Genomic DNA, 20,693 nt, shown 5'->3' on the forward strand with positions numbered 1-20,693 from the left:
AAATGCGGCCGCCGTTGCCGGGATTCCATCCCGCCACCTCGTGCTTAGCAGCCCAACAACATAGGAAGGGAGGAAAAAGTGGAGAAGGAAGGCATGGAGGTTAACCAGTTTAGCCTAACCGGTTTGCTACCCTATACATGGGAGCGGGATGGGGGGGTGAAAGATGGGAGGAGAGAGAGAGAGAGCACATAACACAGCAAACACATCGTCAGTTACAGTCCGTCACTCTTGCGTGGTACGCGACATCACTGTCACAGCCGCTTGTCCAAGCCCCTATCCTTCATAAACCGAAGTAGTCCCTTCGTCGCCTTCAGCTGCGATGTCTTATGATAATTCCCCAACAACATAGCTACTAAGCAACCACGGCGGGTACTTCGAAGACTAAAGAGCTTCTCTTTGAATTATCATAAGTTGTTTAATCCCTGGGGTGGTATTCTGTAAGAGTCCACCTAGTGGACTGTCCATTTCGGCCGCTGCTGATTGGCTAGCGCCGCTCGTCTCCCCCTCTCTCGTAGAGCCGCATCCAATAAACAGTGTCCGAAATGGACAGTCCACTAGGTGGACTCTTACAGAATACCACCCCAGATTTCGTTTTTTTTTCCTCTTGAGTAACTACAGATGGCAAGTTTCTTTTCCATCGCCGCTATCCATAAGAATAGAGACATTTAGCGTGTCCGCTATTCCGGCAAACCGGGGCGGTTTGGGCGGATTACCGGATGGTTGGGGGCGTAAACGTGAGCGGCCAGATTGGTGGCGCCAGCTGGTGGTGCAAAAGCTCAACCACCTAAACACAGATCCAATTACTATATTCTTCTTAGCTGAGGTGTAAGTTTTCGACAGCGGCGTAATTGTGAACATAATTACGCCGCTGCCAAAATTTGCACCAGCAGCGAAGCATAGTAAAGTAAGTTACTGCAATTTTAGTTCTGTGTTTGCCTGATTGAGCTCTACGACACCAGGCGGCTGCACTAATCCGGCCGCTCACGTTTACGCCCCTGACCATCCGGTAATCCGCCCAAACCGTCCCGGTTTGCCGGAATAGCGGACACGCTAAAGGTCTCTATTGTCTCAGCCTCTCTGACTTTGCGTTAGACATTCTTTGTTGCCATGTTAGTATACCGATCGCGTACTTGCTGGTAAGCTTTCTAGTTTTTTTCCTCTACTGTGAACCAGTGTTTTTCCTGTACGAATACCTGACCACTCTCCCAGCCCCTTTACTTTCTTCCATATTCCTCAGTCGTTCTCCATGCCTTCGCCGCATGCAGCGCACTGCTGGTTGAAAAGGCAAGCACCACCGACGCCTCCCTTCTTCGTAAGCTCTTACAATGGAGCTGTTATGCGTTAAGTTCTGGTGGTTTATGCAGTTTGTGTGCGTAGGCAAAAAAGATGGCGGCCACCCCGGAGCTAAAAGCGCTAAAGCATACACCAAAAACGTATCGCCGGGTGGGCCTCAGCTGCGTTTAATCGCGGGAAGTGTCAAAACGTATAGTTATAAAAAAATATCGTATTAAAAAAGTTAAACTGGAACAGACACTGTTTAGTATGAATTGCGCTTAGACGTCACGGACGCTATAGGCAGACCACGTAACCTTATCTTAGTTCCCTTCCAACCGCGCAATGGGTAGGCCGCGTGCGGTGATGACTGCGGAAGAACAGCTCGCCTACGAAGAACACCGTCGTGAACAGAAGGGGGAACGTGCGCGGCAACGGCGGGCGGCACGTAATACGGACGAAGATTGTGCCACAAACGCCAAGAGGAAGCACCTTCGGTTGGATCACCCCTACCGTCTCCACTCCCATCGTAATTGTGGGTGATTTCAACATAGGCGTGTCTCGGCCAGACGGAAAGTGGTTCGTGACGTTCCTCATGGAAATAGACCTCACACTGGCCAAGAACCTTTCTAGTGGCGCCACAGAACCACTGGCCGTATATCATGACGGCCATAAATCGATAGTCACCTTGGTGATCAAACAATAAATCCAAAAAAGCAAACAGAAGAAGGTTAAAAATCAAAAAAGCATTGGCTATGCAATTTAATCAAACAATAAAAGAACGGTGAAAAAAAAGAAATTTATTGTAGTATGTGTCTTTTATTTTCAATCAACATACTTATTATCAACATATTTATCAGCATATATACAGCTCCACTGGTCATCCACCTTCGCAGAGTGGAATGGCTCTGAATTTTTCTCTGCTGGCCGCTTGCACGGCAACGTTCGTCTGATACTCGCCACCGCAGGGGATCTTGGCATCAGCAAGATTGCAGAATTAGCGGATGAAATCATGCAAATTCCAACATTTCCCATATAAGCCGTCAACGCACAAGCCAGTGAACCGGTAGCCGAGCTGCGCGCAGAAGTGTCAGAAATGTCCCGCCTTGCTGACGCCGTGGCAAATCAGCAAACCCGTCCCCATCGAGCAGCACGTCGGGCGACCGTCGTCGCCGCCGTCCCGGTCCATCACAATATGTTGTTACCATCCTCGTTTCCGTGACGATGCCCGTAACTGCGTTCCCCCGCGCTCTCGGGCTGGATAGGACAACGGCTGTAAGTGCCTCAGCCCCTCCTGCGAGCCGCCCATTTCTATGCTTTGTTACCGCCCGGGGTAACTGGTGCTCGTTTCCTTGTTGGCGCAGGTGGCGATGTTAGCGTCGTACCGGCCACACTCACCAACGTCCACCGACTTCACCACTCTAGGCTGTCAACAACAGCAGTATAGCACATACGGTGAGAGGTGACTGGAAACCGTGCGGGGACTACCGAGCGCTCAACCAGGTAATCGTGCCCGACCGTTATGTCAGGCACGGCAGGTTTACACGGCGCAACAATTTTCTCGAAGATCGACCTTATCCTCGCTACCATTAGGTTACTGCGGCACCAGAAGCTATTACGAAGAGCGCAATTGTGACACCTTTCGGGCTGTACGGACGCCGTCCGGCCTCCAGAACGCCGCGCCGACACTTCAACGCTTTATAAACGAAGTGCTCCGCGGTCTGCACTTCTGCCATGCGTGCCTCGACGACCTTTTCATCCCGAGCAGCACGCCACAGGAACATCGCGATCCCTTCGTGCTTATCTTGGAGCGTTTAGACTACCACGGACTCGTCATCAATGCTGCGAAGTGCGAATTTGGCGTGTCGACCCTGCATTTCCTGGGCCATAGAATCGACGCTTCACGCATTCGCCCACTACCAACTAAGGTTCGGGCAGTCAGAGACTTTCCACAGCTATCCACGTGACACCAACTGCGAGAATTACTCGGCTTGGTAACGTTTTACCGACGTTTCATACCGCACAGTGCGCACATCTTGCAGCCTTTGCACGACCTACTGGTCTCATCTTTGAAGCCAGCGGAGCTGACGTGGACAAATGAGTCACTGCCTGTTTCCAGAAGATCAAGGACGCGCTCAGTCGAGATAAGCTCTTGGTCTACCCGAAAATGAACTCGCGCTTTTGCCTTGCGGTGGACACGTACGACTCCGCTGTGGGGGCGCGCTACAGCAGTGCCGTGAACGAGGTTTGCAACCCATTGCGTTCTACTCCCGCAAGCTAACATCCTACAGAACAGCGCTACAGCAAGTTTGGCCGGGAGCTCTTGGCCGCCTATCAAGCCGTTCGTCATTTTCGCCATTTCTTCGAAGGAGCCGCCTTCTACATCACAAACCTCTCATATTTGCTCTTCAATCCCTTAAGTCAGACTGAAGTGCGCACACAGCCAGAGAACAGCGCCAAATGTCGTAAATATCAGAGTTTACCACAAGTATCCGCCACACTGCGGTTCCAGCATCGTTGTCGCCGATGCACTTTCCCGATCAGCTGTCATGACACTCCAGACGTCTCAGTGTGACAGTGTAGACTTCACGGCCTTTTCCCAGACCACGGAGGGTAAAGCATTTACCACAACGATAAAGCCCAAATAAACGAGAGTTTTGCGTTGGCTCTTAAAATTAACTGTTAGGATTTAACGTCCCGAAATTGCACAAGGGACGTCATAACGAAGAGCTCCGGACTAATTTTGAGCACCTGAGGTTCTTTCACGTGCATTCACCTAATCTAAGTACTCGAATGTTTTTTTCAGCGTTTCGCCGCCGTCGACATGCTGCCGCCGTGGCCGGGAACCGTAAACGGGCGTTCAGGTTACGCGCCGGGTATTCAGCATTCAGCTCCTCTTTCAGGACACACCTGCCCGTTTTGCGATTCCTTTTCACGCTGTTTGTTTCGAGCGGCTCCGTGTGTGACTCACAATGCTATGACAGACTTCTTTCGGGGTGGTTTCTTTTATGACAGTCAACGACCTCATAGCATTGCTTCAGCGTATGTCAGTATAGCCGTTTTCCTCAATGAAACAGATGTTACACACGGAGCCATCTTTGAAGCATAATTTCTCTGGGTACACAACTGTATGCATCCACCGAAGAAAACAGCGCTAAACACACCGACGAGACGGGAAGAAGGCAGGACGAGCACTGTCCAACATACATGTCCAAGGGGTTCTTTCGCGTGCTCGGCGCGATTTCAAACTAACGACCATTACATTACGTTGTCTTGTAAGAAGGTTTCTGAGCTTACTTTGTTCAACTTAGTAACTACTTGTCATCCGCAAAGTGTAAACCTTTACGTGTTACGCTAACGACACGTACTTGCGCGTGGGCCTCTTCGGTGACACGTCTCAAGGTCTGTGCAAAGCTTAGGCGGGCCTTGACATCTCGGTACCTCAGTGCATCGACATACAAGTGTGCGTCAGTGCAATTTACACGCAAGTTGATGGCGTGGTATTCTGTTTGGATCCATGGCCAAACTGTTCCATTAGAAAAACTCGCTGTTTCTTTTTTTTTTTTTTTGACGTCATCGATGGAAGTCTTTCTTGAAACTCGTGTTACGCTCACTCGAAAAATTACTGCGACCTTTTCGCACAACATGGTGCGAAAGAACCGCTGACTGTTTTCGTCGAGGATTGAAATCCACCTGCTTGCTGCAGCTGCATTTAGCCCTGTCCCGCGAGCCGAGCCAGCCGAGTAAACAAGTGCGCGAGCCGATCGAACAAGTCTCCGGATCTGCGTAAATAAAAAGTTCCGAGAAATCGGTCGTTCGTTGACCCAAGGTAAGTGCAGTACGCCCTGAGGGGACCAATGAATACACATGTGTCTGAAGACGCCAGAATAGGTTAATGCGTCTAAGTGTGACTCGACATGTCATGCATCTTAATTTAATCCTGGTTTTTACGTGCCAGAAACAAGATACAATTATGAGCACGTCGTAGTGGGGGTGTCCGGGTTAATTTTAACTACCTGGGGTTCTTTGCCACGCACCCAATGCGTGGTACACGGGCGTTTTGCATTTCGCCCCCCATCGAAATGCGGCCGCCGTGGCCAGAATTGGAACCCGCGTCCTCGGGCTTAGCAGTGATACGATCCCGACCGGGTGAGGTGGGTCGTCACCGCAAGAATCAGGAAACGACGACGAAGCTGGGCATCGTGATGATGAAAAAAAAAGTAGAAAAGAATCTATTCACTTCATTGGTACATGGTTGTGACTCTTACCCGAGTCTCGAGTGGTTCTAATTAACACGGAGTCAGGACGGCCTTAAATAACCCCTTGCGGTCTTGTGATCGTCGACGTCTTTTTGGGGAGCCTTTGGATGTATTAGTGCTTTCGTCAGGTTCTGCCGTCGACGAGCTTCTGCCCTTCGATTTTTCTTCCCTTCGTCCTTCTCTTTGTGTCTGCTCAGGGAACAAAGGCACGACGCTTTTTCCGGAAAGAGGGCAATTATGTCGACATGGGGACGCCCGCTTGAACGCTTCTCACACTTGACAGGTCGATGTCCAGGCCTATCGTAACAGCTTTTTCTGGGACGAGGCAAATCATCTTGTCATGGGAACGTACGCCACCTCGGCGAGTCATGCACATTACGACTCGGCTACGTTCTTTCTAAGCGACTCATGCTAGGGTATGTCAATGCGATTAGAATATTGTTTCGTAACATAAAGAGAGGATAGACTAGGACGAAGGAAAATATTTACCTAATTTACAATGTGTTAATAAATAAATAAATAAATAAATAAATAAATAAATGTGACTATGTCAACATGAAAAAAACATAGTTTACTTGTACTGTCACTTCGGCGAAGCATACTTCTGGAATTGGGAATAAGCCATTTATAGCACGAAAGCAGGGTTCGTAGAAAACACGCAGGGACAATAGGCAGCTGGCAATGCCACCTTCGAAGATCCGCACCAACCGTCTCCTTGAGCTCATACTTTTTTTGCATTGTCTGCTCAGGGCTAGTAATTGTTCGTAGGTAGACTAAAAATATGTAGATACATTGTTTTCGAATGTAACCAAAGACACAACGTAGTGCTTATTGTATACCACGACTGCAGAAAAATAGCCCTGAAACTAGCACTTGCGTAACATAAAATTCGTGACGTCACGTTTGCCTCATTAATGCAGTGGTTCAGTCACGAAATCCAGTGAGTGAAGTTCAGGGTTCATTTTTCCATATTATAATGTCTTCCACAAAACAAACACCCCCCGTGGTTGCCTAGTGGCTACGCTGCCAGGCTGCTGAGCACGAGGTCGCGGGATCGAATCCCGGCCACCGAGGCCGCATATCGATGGGGGCGAAATGCGAGAACACTCGTGTACTTGGATTTAGGAGGAGGAGTAGATTTTAATGAAGAGAGGAGAAGTCGGGCCTCTAGCCTGCTACTTACTTAGATTTAGGTGCACGTTAAAGAACCCCAGGTGGTCGAAATATCCGGAGTCCACCACTACGGCGTGCCTCATAATCAGATCATGGTCCTGGCACGTAAAACCCCATAATTTAATTTTTTAACCAATGCAAACGTTGTTTCCAACGAATAATTTTTAAGTGTTCTCTAAACAATGCAAGTGCAGTATGTGCTATCTCAGCACTATCTTCACATTTAAAAGGCAGATAAAACAGCGGTACACAACGGCGCAGATTGTTTTCCACAGGGAGCGAGGAGAAAATGTGATCAGCAACGTGGTAGCGAGATAAATACATGGTAAGGTAAAACATGTGGGATGTTACGCAAACTGGACAGCAACGTAGACATGTTTCATAATGAGTGTTCTCTGTGTACTTATGGAGAGTAACTCGGAACGCACTCAAGCTACACTATGTTTATTAAGGCTGGCGTTTCTATGCCCACCCCGATGCTTCATCTCTTGTCGGAAAGGAATTGCTTCCTTATATAGCACGGTCGGGCTTGTACTCAGTGGGCAAAGTTTGCAGCCATATCACAAGCTACGATTGCTTCAAATAATAGACAGAATGGCGTAAGTGGCTGTGCTGAGTTACGCATGAAAAAGTTTATCCTGAGAACCCTGCGTCGAGGGCGTGTGGAGCGTTTGACGAAGACATACAGTCCACGTGTTGCTGGACTGCCCACCCCCCCCCCCGAACTTAGGGCGCTGGGCAACCGTGCACTATCATTTGAAACGATACTTGAACTATGGCGTATTAGTGGCCCTCAAATAATAGATTTCATTTCAATGAAATACTTGTTGATTAGTACCGATGTGTGCTCAAAGTATTAGGGAGAATGTGACGTACAGCGACTCGCGTTTGTTGTTATTTCATCTTTTTCAGCCTCCTTTATGTTAGAGCTGCGCGTGCTAAACTGCCCTTTCTATTATTCTTTATTAACTAATTTATTGTTAAGCGAATTTATATTTTTGCTATAAGCGAAATGCAGTACCCCGAGGCTTCCAATCTCTTCAGTTGGAGCCCATTTATTCTACACGTACGTACCTACATAGCTTAAACGAAGCAATGCCGAGTGAATCTTTCAAAAGCATCTCTGTGCAAGTCGCGAACCGCATAAGTCTCCACACGTGGCAGTGCTCGTATGACCCGCACTGTCGTTCCCTCTCAGATAACGCTGAAACATCCAGGCGCGTTTATCACGAGACATGCATACTTTGGAAGGAAAAACATTTCACTCAAAGGGGTTGCTGGCTGTAACGTGAAGCAGCAAGGGAGGTTAAATCACTTCTACGCGCTAGAAACGAACGGCACAGGCGTTGCAGAGAGGACACGATATTTCGCTGCATTAGCGATCCCCTCGGCTGTTAAATTCTGGGGTTTTGCGTGCCCAAACCACGATCTGTTAATGAGGCAGGCCGCAGGGGCGACTCCGAGTTAATTTTGACCATCTGGGGTTCTTTAACGCGCCCCCTCAACTACCAACTCTGTAGCAAGGTTTATCCTGTCCGCTGAAGCCCACAAATTTCCCACACAATCCGCATCGCATGCAGCGAGCAAAGTGGGCGGCGAAGCTGTCTATACTGATCGGCCTTTCAAAGAGCGAACCTTTCCCGCGTTCTTTCTGCGAATCAACTAGGAAATTAATGACGTTGTGCAGCCAGCACTTCCACACATTCTCACATGGCACACTGGAATCACCTATTTTGATTAAATTACAGTAAATAATTACTTTCTATCGAAATCAACAATTAACGTAGGGAATTCCTCCCCATCTTACGAGGATATTACACGTTCATTTAGTAATATCCTTCGTTCAGTATACTCATCGCAAACAAAGGACATTTATTTCGAAATTTTGCAAGCCGACTGCTATGCCCACATTTCAGCTGCAACAACAAATAATATTTATAAAAGAAAAACATCGGTGTGCAAATTACACTTCTGCCATCATTCGAGCTTCGCGCCTCCGGAATGCGCTTTGCAAGCATTGTTTCTTTTTTTCGATTTTTCAACAATAACGACTATATTAGAGATAGACATAAATAACTAATCCCTCTCTTGTTCATTATTTAGAATGAAAAATTCTGCTTCAGAAATGTGTTTTGTTTTTTAACACGAAGGACAGGCACCAGTGTTCTCCTTTAACTCATCCATCACTTTCATGAATGCGATAGATCACTCAATTGAACGTGCGCCAGGTTATTTCTTGTGGCTATGCCGTCTGCGCCATCTCGTTGGCTGAATACTGCTGATGCCCACTGAAGTCGCTGAAATACTCTCTCTCTCTCTCTCTCTCTCTCTCTCTCTCTCTCTCTCTCTGCTTAAAACTTCCGCGACGGAGAACGCGCTGCGAAGAAAAAAAAGAACAACGGAGGACGTGAAGCCAATACCATGAGTCCAGTGCAGTCTAGCTACAGCACCAAATTGTTATTTCATATGCAACAACAGACGATTGCCTTAGGAATGCCAGCACCAGCCTTCAGCCTGCGCCGCACAGGAGGGCGCGTGCACTGTGTTTATCGTGTCTCCTGAACATAGCTAGCTTATCAATGTGCGTTATCAGAGCCCTGGCGAGCTCGAGCGTGGTCTCCGCGGTATGTAGCGTGCATTATATTGCACCGCGTCCAAACATGCGCGCCGAACATTCCGCCCCGCCGCCCTAAAGCGGGCGCCTGTCCAGCTGGTAGACGCCGTCGCTTGGCGGCGTGCGACGCAGGCGGCGAGGGCGAGGAGCGGCATCACGCCAGGCGCCGTTTACGTTGCCGTTCGCGCGCATCGCCAACGTACACGAGCGTTGCGCGCGCTCTCACGCAGGTTTGGCGATGCAGCAACAACAGCCGGTGAAACGCGCGATGCGGGCCCTGCTGCTGGTTCGGCGACTGGCCGGCCACCTGCGAGACAGGCCGGGGCGACGCCACGGGTCCAACCTGAACCAGCCGCTGTCGGGCAACGACTGCCCGCGACCAGGCGGCATAGCCACCTTCATGCGCCTCCCGTACGCGGCGTCGGCGCGCGGTGAGTGAAGGCGGCTCCCCTTTCCGGCCGGAAAACAACCGGAGCCGCGAAATGCGCGCCCTTCGTCCTCACGCGCAGCTGCCTACTGATACGCCACCTTGCCCGTTGTTGTTTTTTTCTTACCCGCCACTTCCTTGCACGATTGTTTACGTGACAGTTCCTTGTGACATGCATGCGCTGAGAAGCGCGGTATTTCTTACGCAAGGAGAATGTTATTGAGAGTATACCCACCTCGGGAGACTAGAAAAGGAGCGTGAACTAAGATTTTGTTCTAATACCGCTGCCGCGTTGTTTAATCGCGTACGTTTTTGTTTACTGCGTAAGTAGAAAAAACAATGACTGATACATACACACATACATACATACATACATACATACATACATACATACATACATACATACATACATACATACATACATACATACATACATACATACATACATACATACATACATACATACATACATACATACATACAATTCAATGATTAAAACTACAAATAGGAGCATCTGGTTAATGCATTTAATTACGGCTTTTCTCGTTGAATTTTTCTCCTAATTTCTTACAATTTGCGAACTTTCCCACTTTGCCCATAACACCGCAATTCACCCGTGCGTTTCTACTGTTACCATCTGATGATAGGTGTGGAATATGGCGCGTGATAAGTGCACGACTTGCGGAAAGCGATGTAAGTGCGTGAAAATTGCACGTGGCTAAAGTATCTAGAGCACAGGTTTGAAATCAAGGCCACAAGCATTTTGTCCACTACGTAGAACTGGAATAGCAGCAGTATATGTATCGCAAAACTCTGTAAAGCAGACAAGGCAAGACCACTGCGGGAAGGTTGGGCACACGCTTTTTCCGACAAGCTAAAGTACGTGCGCATAGCATTCAAACTGCAGAGTATATGTACTTGTAGCCTAAAGGCCTAACTACTAAAATAAAATTACGAGAGATGAGGAAGGCGCGACATTGCCGCATGTATGTGTACTTTTCTCATATGCCTTTCTGAAAGCTTGCCTCCGTTCTTCGTTGAAACAGACATCGTACAAAAGAATCAAATAAAATGAATAGATATAAAAAGATCACCCGAGAACGCTGAAAAACGACGACGAAATGTAAATCATTATAAGTGCCGACACCATCCGGCGTTGAGTTCTCCTACATACTGTGTATTTGAATTTGAACAAAGAAATAATCCAAAGAGCAGAGGCTGGTGTACTGTTTCCCTCTTTCAGAAAAAATCAAGAACATAAGGATCACCGCCCAAGCACTCCGTACAGATGGTTAAATAGCGAAGCTGAAACGTGCGACCCCGGTGGTTATCACTGGGTTAATCACGACGGTTCATTAAACGACTGCTTGGTAGGCTGCCGATTATATATATATACGCAGCTGCTGCTTGCGCTCGGCTGCACGAACCTGTTCTTGTGCCAGGGCTGCAGCATCGGCACGGCGTAGACGAGCTCATTCCCAGTTCTGCTCGCGGCGTTGCTGATCAAAAGCTGCCTGCTCCTCAGGAGTGCGAATGACGCAAGGAATCCTTTCGGAGCTGGAGAGAAACTGCTGTGCTCGCGCTCGGCTGCGACGGAAAGCAACGACGTCACTACTGGAGCAGCTAATCCAACACCACTTAGACAGCACAACACTCTAAAAATAGCTTACACCCTTTGGGGTGTATATGTGCCACACAACAATAATCGTCATTTGCCTTGCTTACGGTTCCTTTCTTGAAAACGCCGCGCCCTCTACTTTCCTGTCGGTATTGCTATATGTCATGCTGATAACGCGCATGCCGTTCGTTACTGGGAAGTATCAGGCTCGCAGCGTTAAAGAAAGGAAATGCGGACCAGACAGATGACGTTTATTGTTGTGTGGCAAGATACGACTCAAAGGATGGAAACTTTTCTTAGAGTGAAGGCCATGACATCATGTTACCTGGCCCGACTGCCATAGAATGTAATGTGGATGCTCCCGAGTAGGCAACATGTTGGACCTCACCGCCTTCATCACGCCAGCTTTGTCAATGGAAATTTCGGGCCAGGTAGCGTGACGTCATTGATCGGAGTAAACAAGCCTTGTGCTGTTGAGGTGGTGTTGGCTAATCGCGCGTCTCTCTTTCCTTTCTCTCTTTTTTTCACGCATGCGCATGAGGTAGTGCCGAAGCAGTTTTCGGCGTATAGGCGACCGACAGACGGACGGACGGACGTACGAATCGGCTAGCCATATACAGCTTCACTGTACAAAGCATCATGCGGAAATCAGGATGCGATGCAGACAACTAGCTATATTGTGCAAGCTTTTCACGGAATTTTTTTTTCAGAAATATTTGTTATAAGAACTTCCTGAGCTGCATCCGCGGCGCTATCGCCGTGTTGTCCTAGAAACTCCGTGACGTCAGTTTCCAAACCCTATTTCCTATTCAAGCATAATCTTCATTTGAGAGAGCTGGTGAGTCATATACTTGAGGAAATCAAAGGCGCAAAGAAAGATGCCGACAAACAACACATACGACGCCCGTCCTGTGGTATGTGTTCTGGGGTCCTATTATTGTATTGCAATATGTTTTCATTCCTAACTCCTGACCTCAAATTTGCGTAACCACCGACGCAAGCATCGGGCGCTGACCCGCAGCGTTGCATGAACAGCCCAATCAAAAGCTCATTCGTTTATAGGCGATCACCTTTGTTTGCTTTCAAAACGAATAACATTGACTACATTGAGCGGTTTTTCTTATTTAATTGACTCACAAGAGGCAAGGAGCGCGCTCAAGTGGAGAGGGTTTCGATGGGGCCGAGCCAGCGCACTGAAAATAGATAACCGGATGAAGAGGGAGGTGCCGGCGCCTGCGATTGGTCCGCTTTCCCTTCTTAGCTTGACGTGGCTTGTCTAACATTGCGGCGGCGTGCAACGGACAGTTAAAAATGCCGCTAAAACGGATGCTCAGCAGAGTTGGCAAAGCAATGTAGTATACGTGCCGAAAGGGCTCGATAACGTTATACGGCCGCGCAAAAAGTTTTGTCAGACAGTTTTAGTTCAGCGTGTGCAACCAAACGGAAACGCATTACGTACGTAAATAATAGCGTTGTCATCACTGCGCATGCTCTCAATGTTATTGGGTTTCTGCGGTTTACGTCCGCTATGATAACGTTTGTTATTTGGCGAGTTTAGCGTTCGAATATTTACGTACGTTAACAAATAGCGTTGTCGAACATGGCGGCACCCATGGCTCCCGCTTCAGCGTGAATTTTCGCGATGGCTGCGCTCTGACTCGCGTTGATGGCCAGTAACTATTGAAATGAGCTTTCGCATTCTCTAAACTCACCTGAAACGTTAGTTATGAGCGCATAGCGTGTTATTTCTGAAATCGTTCAGCGATTCCGGCGCCCGTAGGCCTAACGAGACGCGTCAGCATAGCTATAACAGGATGGTAGCTAATGGATTGTCTTGACTTAAATACCCCCGAAGGTTACGCGGAGCAAAACGTCATTGCTACACAGGATTCGGCTGGGCGTTGCTTTCACCCGTCGCTACGCGCAACTCATCGGCCAATCGAACAGCCCTGATTGTGAAAAAGCCTGAAACACTGAAACACATACTGTGCGATTGCCTAGCATATATATGCTGAAGCGAAGGACATTAGAAAGTTTCCTAGCCAGCGTTGGCAGGCAGCCACTGTCGGAGGAATATATCCTCGGCCCATGGCCTGACACTGCAACTTCAATGCGTGCAACTAAAGTGTTGTTGAAGTTTCTGCAGGACACCAGGCTCGACGAGCGGCTCTAGCAAGGCAACTGTCTCATATACATAAGCATCCACCACTTCTCTTATCATCATCATCCATCAAAGTACTTTCACTCCCCTTCCCTCTTCCCCAGTGCAGAGTAGCAGACTAGAGCGCACTAGCTCAGGTCGACCTCTCTGTCATTCCTATCAATAAATTCTATTCTATATTGAAAGGACACGCACCATAACATACCACACAGGTGATTACGTTTAAGGTACGTAAGGCGACAAACGCTATTCTAAAACTGTCTATTATACGCAAATAAACCCATGCTCTCCGGCAGGTTCGAGTAGCCAGTGCCTGAGCGATCGGTGGCAGCCATGTTTTATTCTTTTCTGAACGGGGCAACCTGCGGCTATTCAGAAAAAAATTCAGTTTTGTTCGGCATAATGCATCTTTAACGTGTACATGTCACCTTGACGCGGTAAGTTCTCGCGGTTTTATGACGTCGCGTGACAGGCAGGTGAAGTGGGTGCACCTTGAAACATTTTGACCAATGCGTTCAAACAACCCACAGGGTTGTTTGAACAGACCAATCTAACGCTCTCCTCGATCATAGCAGGTCACTTTTGTTTGCTTGAAAAACGAATAACATTGCCTACATTGAGCGGCTTGACGTATCTAATTGGCTGACGAGAGGCGAGGAGCACACTCAAGTGGAGAGGGATTCGATGGGGCCGAGCGACTGCACTGAATATCGATAACCGGATGAAGAGGGTGGTGCCGGCGTCTGCGATTGCTCCGCTTTCCCTCACTTAGCTTGCGGTGGCTGGTCGAAAATCGCGGCAGCATGCAACGAAAGCTTCAGAATGACACTACAACGGATCCTAAACTAAGAAGCGTTGGTATAACGATTTCGTAAACGTGCCGAAAGTGCTCGAAAACGTTACACGGCCACGCAGAAAGCTTTATTATGTGCAAATAAACCTATACTTTCCGGTAGGTGCGAGTAGCCAGTGCCTGAGTGATTGGCGGCAGCCATCTTTCAATCCTTTCGGAACAGGGCAGCCTGCGGCTATTCAGAAGAATATTCATTTTTGTTCGGCATATTAATGCATCTTTAACACGTACACGTAACTTTGACGCGGTGAGTTTTCGCAGTTTTGTGACGTCGCGTGACAGGCTCATGGAGTGGGTGCAGCCTGAAAACTCTTGGGCAATAGCCGGGGCCTAATGTTGAAAAGGCGTCGAATCAGAAATAATTATTTTTCTTTCGTTCGGCCGAACCATGCATAATCAGTGTGTACATGTCATGTCAGATTTGGAGCGATCGTGGTTTTCGTGACGTCGCATGACGGGCGTAGTTGGCGTGGTAGAAAAAAGTTATTTTATAGATCGCGGAGGGCTGATTGCAGAATTGGAATAGAAAACTTCGGAATAGCTTTACGTTATAGTGCCCCTTGTTTGATCTCCCAACTTGGGGCGCTATAACGTAAAGCTATACCAAACTTTTCTATTACAATTCTGCAATCAGCCCTGCGCGATTGGTCAAAAACATTTTGGGCCACCCCCCCACTTCGCCTGTCTTTCACGCGACGTCACGAAAACCGCGATAGCTCCCCATCTGATATGAGGCGTGCACACTGATTATGCGTGAGCGGACCGAACAAAAGAAAAACTGTTATTTCTGATTCGACGCCTTTTCGCCATTAGCCATCGGCTATTGGTCAAAAGTTTTCGAGCTGCACCCACTTCACCTGCCTGTCACACGACGTCACAAAACCGCGAAAACTCACCGCGTCAAAGTGACGTGTACGCGTTAAAGATGCATTACTATGCCGAACAAAACTGACTTTTCTTCTGATAGCCGCAGGCTGCCCCGTTCTAAAAGGAATAAAAGATGGCTGCCGCCGATCGCTCAGGCACTGGCTACTTGCACCTGCCGTAGAGCTTGGGTTTATTTGCGTACAATAAAGCTTTTTGCGTGGCAGTGTAACGTTTTCGAGCACTTTCGGCATGTTTACGACCTCGTTCTGTCAGCCCTTTTTTGCTGAAGATTCGCTTTAGCGGCATTATTTCCTTCCGTCGCATTCCGCCGCGATTTTCGACGAGCCACCGCAAGATAAGTATGGGAAAGCGGACCAATCGCAGACTCCGGCACTACCCTCTTCATGCGGTTATCGATTTTCAGTGCACTGGATCAGCTTTATCGAATCCCTCTCCACTTGAGCGAGCTCCTCGCCTCTTGTCAGCCAATTAGATAAAACAAGCTGCTCGGTGTAGGCAATGTTATCCGTTTTTAAAGCAAAGAAAAGTGACCTCCCAAAACGAGGAGAGAGTTAGATTGGTCAGTTCAGACAACCCTGCGGGTCACCGCCCGATGCTTGCGTCGGTGGTTACGCAAATTTAACGTCAGGAAATTGGAATAAAAACATATTGGAATAGTTTTACGTTATACGGCCATTGTATTCTTCGGTCATCTGCACTATCAATGCTAGAGTACAAGGCATGTGTCTTTCGGGAAATTCTTCTTCCGTGTTACAAATCATTTTATTGCGATAGCAATTATATGGACACTCCAAGCGCATTTCCACCGTCGGGGTCGCCGTCGCCGTGAGGTTCCGTATAGAGCCCAAGGGCGATAACAGCATCGCCGCGCGCCCTACGCTGTATGTGCGAGTGAAGGCGTGCGAGGGAAGCCGACGATGACGACTCAATCTCGACCGCGCGAAAGAGAACAAAGCAGTACAAAGCCGGCAGGTAGCGCGCCGTCTCCCGTCTTGCGCAAGCCACCCAACTTTGCGAGGCACCGGGTGGAGGGGCGAAAGAGAGGAGGGGGGCGTTCTACTCCGACTGCAATTACGCATGTGGCGGCTACGCGCGGTCGCCCAGCCGTATCTTGAGAGCGATCTGCGTTGGGGGCAGAGTCTAGGTGCGTCAGCGGCTCGTAGCTTTGTGCGTGCTGTGTGTTCTCGGCGCTCACTTTTAGTTAAAGCGATATATACAGCACGAATGTCACTTCACTCGCTGCTGCTGCCGCGTTTCCTCCCGCCAACGTTTTGACAGCGAGTTTGCGCGGTCATCGAGTCACATGCGTTCATGTTTTCTTGTGCGCGCGTGACACCATGCTTGGTAATTTAGTTAGTGTGCCCCTGTTTACAAGTTTACACAACCCATAAAACTACTATCCTTACTTCATATTGCTATCCACTAATTTGCTATCGCAATCGATGCTTCACCTTTCGGGAGAAACTGCGACTTTTTTGCGTATCCTGAATAGATATTTTGACAAAAATTGCAGAAGAAACTTGCGGGACAGTCTGGCAAGTTATCACATCAAAAACAGGCTCCTGCACCATGGTTAAGCGTATATGCTGAGTCTGTGAGCTCTCTGATCGAGTTCTTGACACGGGCCTCACTTCGAATGTCTACGTTCAAAGTGAATCTTGAATATTCCAGCCCGACAGTATTGTGCACAATACAAATTGATCACGCGCCACTGCGAACGCTTATTGCAAGTGATACTGGCAATAATGCGCGAAACACCGCGGGCCTTGCTGTGTGTGATATTGACTTGCTGTCATTGCTTAGAACATTGGATAAAACAGCGAATTATATTGCATAATTATGGTAACGGTAGCTTTTGCTAGAAACTTCCGTTTCTATAATTTTCCTCCGCCTTGAATAAAAAATTTGAGTATATTTCATCTACGATGCAAGTATGCAAATAGCCGAAAGTCGTCTGTATGACGCGTGTACTGCAGCTAGGCTCCTCTCTCGCGCTTCGATGATGATGATTTATTGGCATCGCCTTTAAAGCTGGGCGTTGACAAATGGTAACCTAGTCTGCTCGAGTGAATCAGGTATGCTTATATCCTTTTCATTCTAGTATTTTTGTATACATCTCCTTAATCTTTTCTCTCTTCGTCAAAACTTCTCTATCTACCTGGTACCACTACCTACGCCTGTAGTGAATCCCATCGAACCGATCTCTTCCCTGCTTTTTTACAACTATACTATAAACCTCTCTTGCTCATCTCGACTGCTGACGGGTTGATGCTTCCGTCCACTTTTAAGTTCAAGCGTTTCTGGAAGGCGTGCGTTACCTATGGGCCTCACGGGGGGAACCTTGGCATTCCATTCGGATGTGCTGAGTGGTCTCCGGATTTTTGCTGCAGCAGACACATGCCTCATCTCGTTGCGAATATTTGCTCCGGCATATTTTGTCCTTATAGGCGACCAGCTCGAGCCTCAAATATCAAGGCAGCGCCCTTTGTGCTATCGTACAGGTTTTCCCTTCCGATTTCTTTCTTCCCACGGCCTGTCCCTCTGGACACGCCACGCCATCCAGCGGCGCCGCCACGAAGTCCTCTACGTGGGCTCCGAGACTGCACCGGTGGAGCGCCGGTGCGTATGAGCCGCACTGCAGCCGGGCTCCTCTCTTGCGTGTCCCTCTGGACATACTGCGCCATCTAACGGCGCACCTCACCTGCAGAGTGCTGGCGTTGCCTCCGAAATGCGTGGCGCTCGGGAGCATGTGAAAACTAAATATTACTACCCCCTCGCCGCGGGCATTCGTAGATCAGCGCGCTAAAGCGTTGGTTTGCAACGTGCGAGGAACCGTGCGGCGCCGGCGCGATTCTGCCCAGCGCCCAAGGAATTTGAAGAGTTTTTTCTTTAACTTTTTCAAACAGGGACAAAGAAGAGGAGCAACACAAGGACGAGCGCTTTCTAACAACTGGTTTTATTTTCGAAGAACTTCCTGCTTAAATACCCACAGATCTGCGCGATCTAGTCAAACAGAGCACGCCTATAGCGCATATATCGTTTGAGATAAAATGCCGTGGACCAAAGCCACCCGGTCAACATAAAAACATCAAGGCGCATGTAACAAGCACTTACGATGAAAATACGTTATAGATGTGATGCGAACAGCCAATTTTCTTTATCCAGCAATGAAACAGAAGGATGGCTGATGCATTATTCCTTTTGTTTTTCAATCCAGTGCGCTTCCACAATTTCTGTCGCTGTTTGATTCCTATGCCTATACAAAATTTCGGTGCTACCAAGACACGGTGAGCAATCGTGTTCTTGACAATGCATGTCCAAATGCGTACCAGGGCGACCTTTCAGACTAGATAAGTGTTCCCTTAGCCTTAGATTGCTCACCGTGAGGAAGGAAAAAGATAGGAGGGAGCATACCGCAACGCGATTGAAGCCAAACCTGGTGGCCCAACACGTGATGGCTCGTCGTACTGCGCAGTTGGTTTTAGTATTCACGATCTGCAGGCAGTGCCACGGCAGGGCAGCTTAACAAGCGCGCACCGAATAAAAACTATACTAGCATAGCTACTGGGAACCAAACGGCCCAGCAAATCTCAAATCTTGCTCCGTGATCTCCACGCAAGAAGTCACGTGGTGGACCACCACTGTGGCTTCACGAAGCGTTCGCTTGCCAAGGCTGGCTGCGCGACGTCATGCTACCTCCTATATTTTTTTTCTTTTTTCTGGTCAAAATAAACAACACAACATTCGCTCATGAATGCGAGGCAGAGCTGCCTCGGAGTTATGAGTACAGTGACAAACAATAACGGCAGAAATTTTAAATATTTAGCAGAATGCGAAGATATGTTAATTTTACATGCAAGATAACAAGAGGGATTCTTTTAGACGTTCAAATAGCTTAATGGGTTTCATATCGTTAGACACAACGTATGCAAAAGAAAAACGATCAAGAAATGTTGCTATAGCATGTTCACTTTGTTGAGAGGCGTACTTAGTTCGACTGCGCGGTACGTTAAACTGTCTCTCCCTGATGTTATAGGCACTACATTTCGCATATTTTTGCATAAATGCGTCGGTGTAACCACGAAGTTAAGCGAAAAACAAGCAAAGAAATGTTAAGCTATATCATATGCTGAAAAGGAAGCAGCAGCATCTTCGCCCATATGAACGGTAGTATGGAATCTTCATTTTGCCTAATCAATATATAGCAATAATAATTAATATTTGCAAAAATAATAACAGTAAATAAGAAAACACCTCTTGGATTGTGTTGCCTTTAATACAAACAGTTTGCATGTCAGATTGCATGCAATTATATGGCGGTCGCTAATAATTTTGCATTTTCGCGCAATGGCAACGTAGCTGCGGCTTATACGTTTGATACAATAGGTTCGTCGGGTTGTGACTGTTTACCAAGTTTGTTTGTTTTCTTGTGTTTGTTTGTTTTCATGGAAAGCAAGCGGTCAACTGTGTGACCTACACTTGCGCTCACTGCAAGCGGAATATATGCGGTGTTACCGTACAACTAAGCTCTACTGCACACCGTCAAAGTCGGCACGGTTACCAGCGTTGCCCGACTTTGCTGTTTAGCCAGCAGAAAAGCGCGTCGGAGGTCCTTCTCGCAAACTTCGAATTGTGCGCGGCGCAGGTCTGGACGTGGCCGTGTACGGGGTCCCCTTCGACTGCGGCACATCGAACCGCAGCGGGGCCCGGTTCGGTCCCCGCCAGGTGCGCTGCGAGTCGTCGCTCCTCCGGCCGCACAATATGGCCACCCGTGGGTATTTCACGCTGTATTACGTACGCGCAACTGCTGTAGTGCCGCTGCTTTCAATGTGCACACGCGCTTCGAACGCGGCGCTTGATTATTCGCCGTCTTTCGACAGCGTCCGCTTATGCCGCACGATTGCGCGGACGAATACCCTCCGAGTTGTGGCACGACGAAAGCGCAGTGTGCGCGCGTTTGGCTCGTACTCTAGTCGAGTGGCCTTCCGCTCAGTTTGGAATGTTTAAATGGTTGTCGAGGACACCCGCGTCATGAATGAACTGCTAATGCAGCTCCGGGTGCGTCTAGGAGAGAAAAGGAGCAGGCGGAATCCGATAGGCGAAGACAGAGTCAACAGAGGCGTCTCGTTCCTTTTTTTTCTTCTGCTTGATTCATTAATTTGTGGATTGCAAAGTTTGACAACAAGCGCATTATGTCGTCGGCTTCTGCACAACGATAAATTTTTAAATTAATTCATTGTGATGATTGGTGAAGTGAAACATTTAATCTATTGAGCAGTTCGCAGGCAAAGACGAGCTAGTCAGTTGGAATTAAATAATAATAACAATAGTAATAATGACAAAACCATAGTCTATATCATATCCAGACGTATGGACTGTATACCGGGTGTCCCAGTTAACTTGGACCAAAATTTAAAAAAAAAAAAAA

General features: G+C 48.1%; 1 protein-coding gene across 2 annotated transcripts in view; it reads left to right on the forward strand.

Moving 5' to 3' along the window:
* The first annotated feature begins 9,421 nt into the window (after positions 1-9,421).
* LOC142557781 (guanidinobutyrase-like) overlaps positions 9,422-20,693 on the forward strand; it is a 30,790-nt gene continuing 19,518 nt past the window's right edge. The window contains exons 1-2 of one of the 2 annotated variants that reach the window (XM_075669905.1): positions 9,437-9,749; positions 19,911-20,036. In XM_075669905.1, the coding sequence (XP_075526020.1) occupies positions 9,557-9,749; positions 19,911-20,036 (319 nt within the window). In that variant the 5' untranslated portion in view covers positions 9,437-9,556. Of the gene's footprint in view, positions 9,750-19,910; positions 20,037-20,693 lie in introns of both variants that reach the window. The other variant, XM_075669896.1, reaches the window with a different exon arrangement.

The sequence above is a fragment of the Dermacentor variabilis genome, chromosome 1 (assembly GCF_050947875.1).
Source record: "Dermacentor variabilis isolate Ectoservices chromosome 1, ASM5094787v1, whole genome shotgun sequence".
NCBI classification, from domain to species: Eukaryota; Metazoa; Arthropoda; class Arachnida; order Ixodida; family Ixodidae; genus Dermacentor; species Dermacentor variabilis.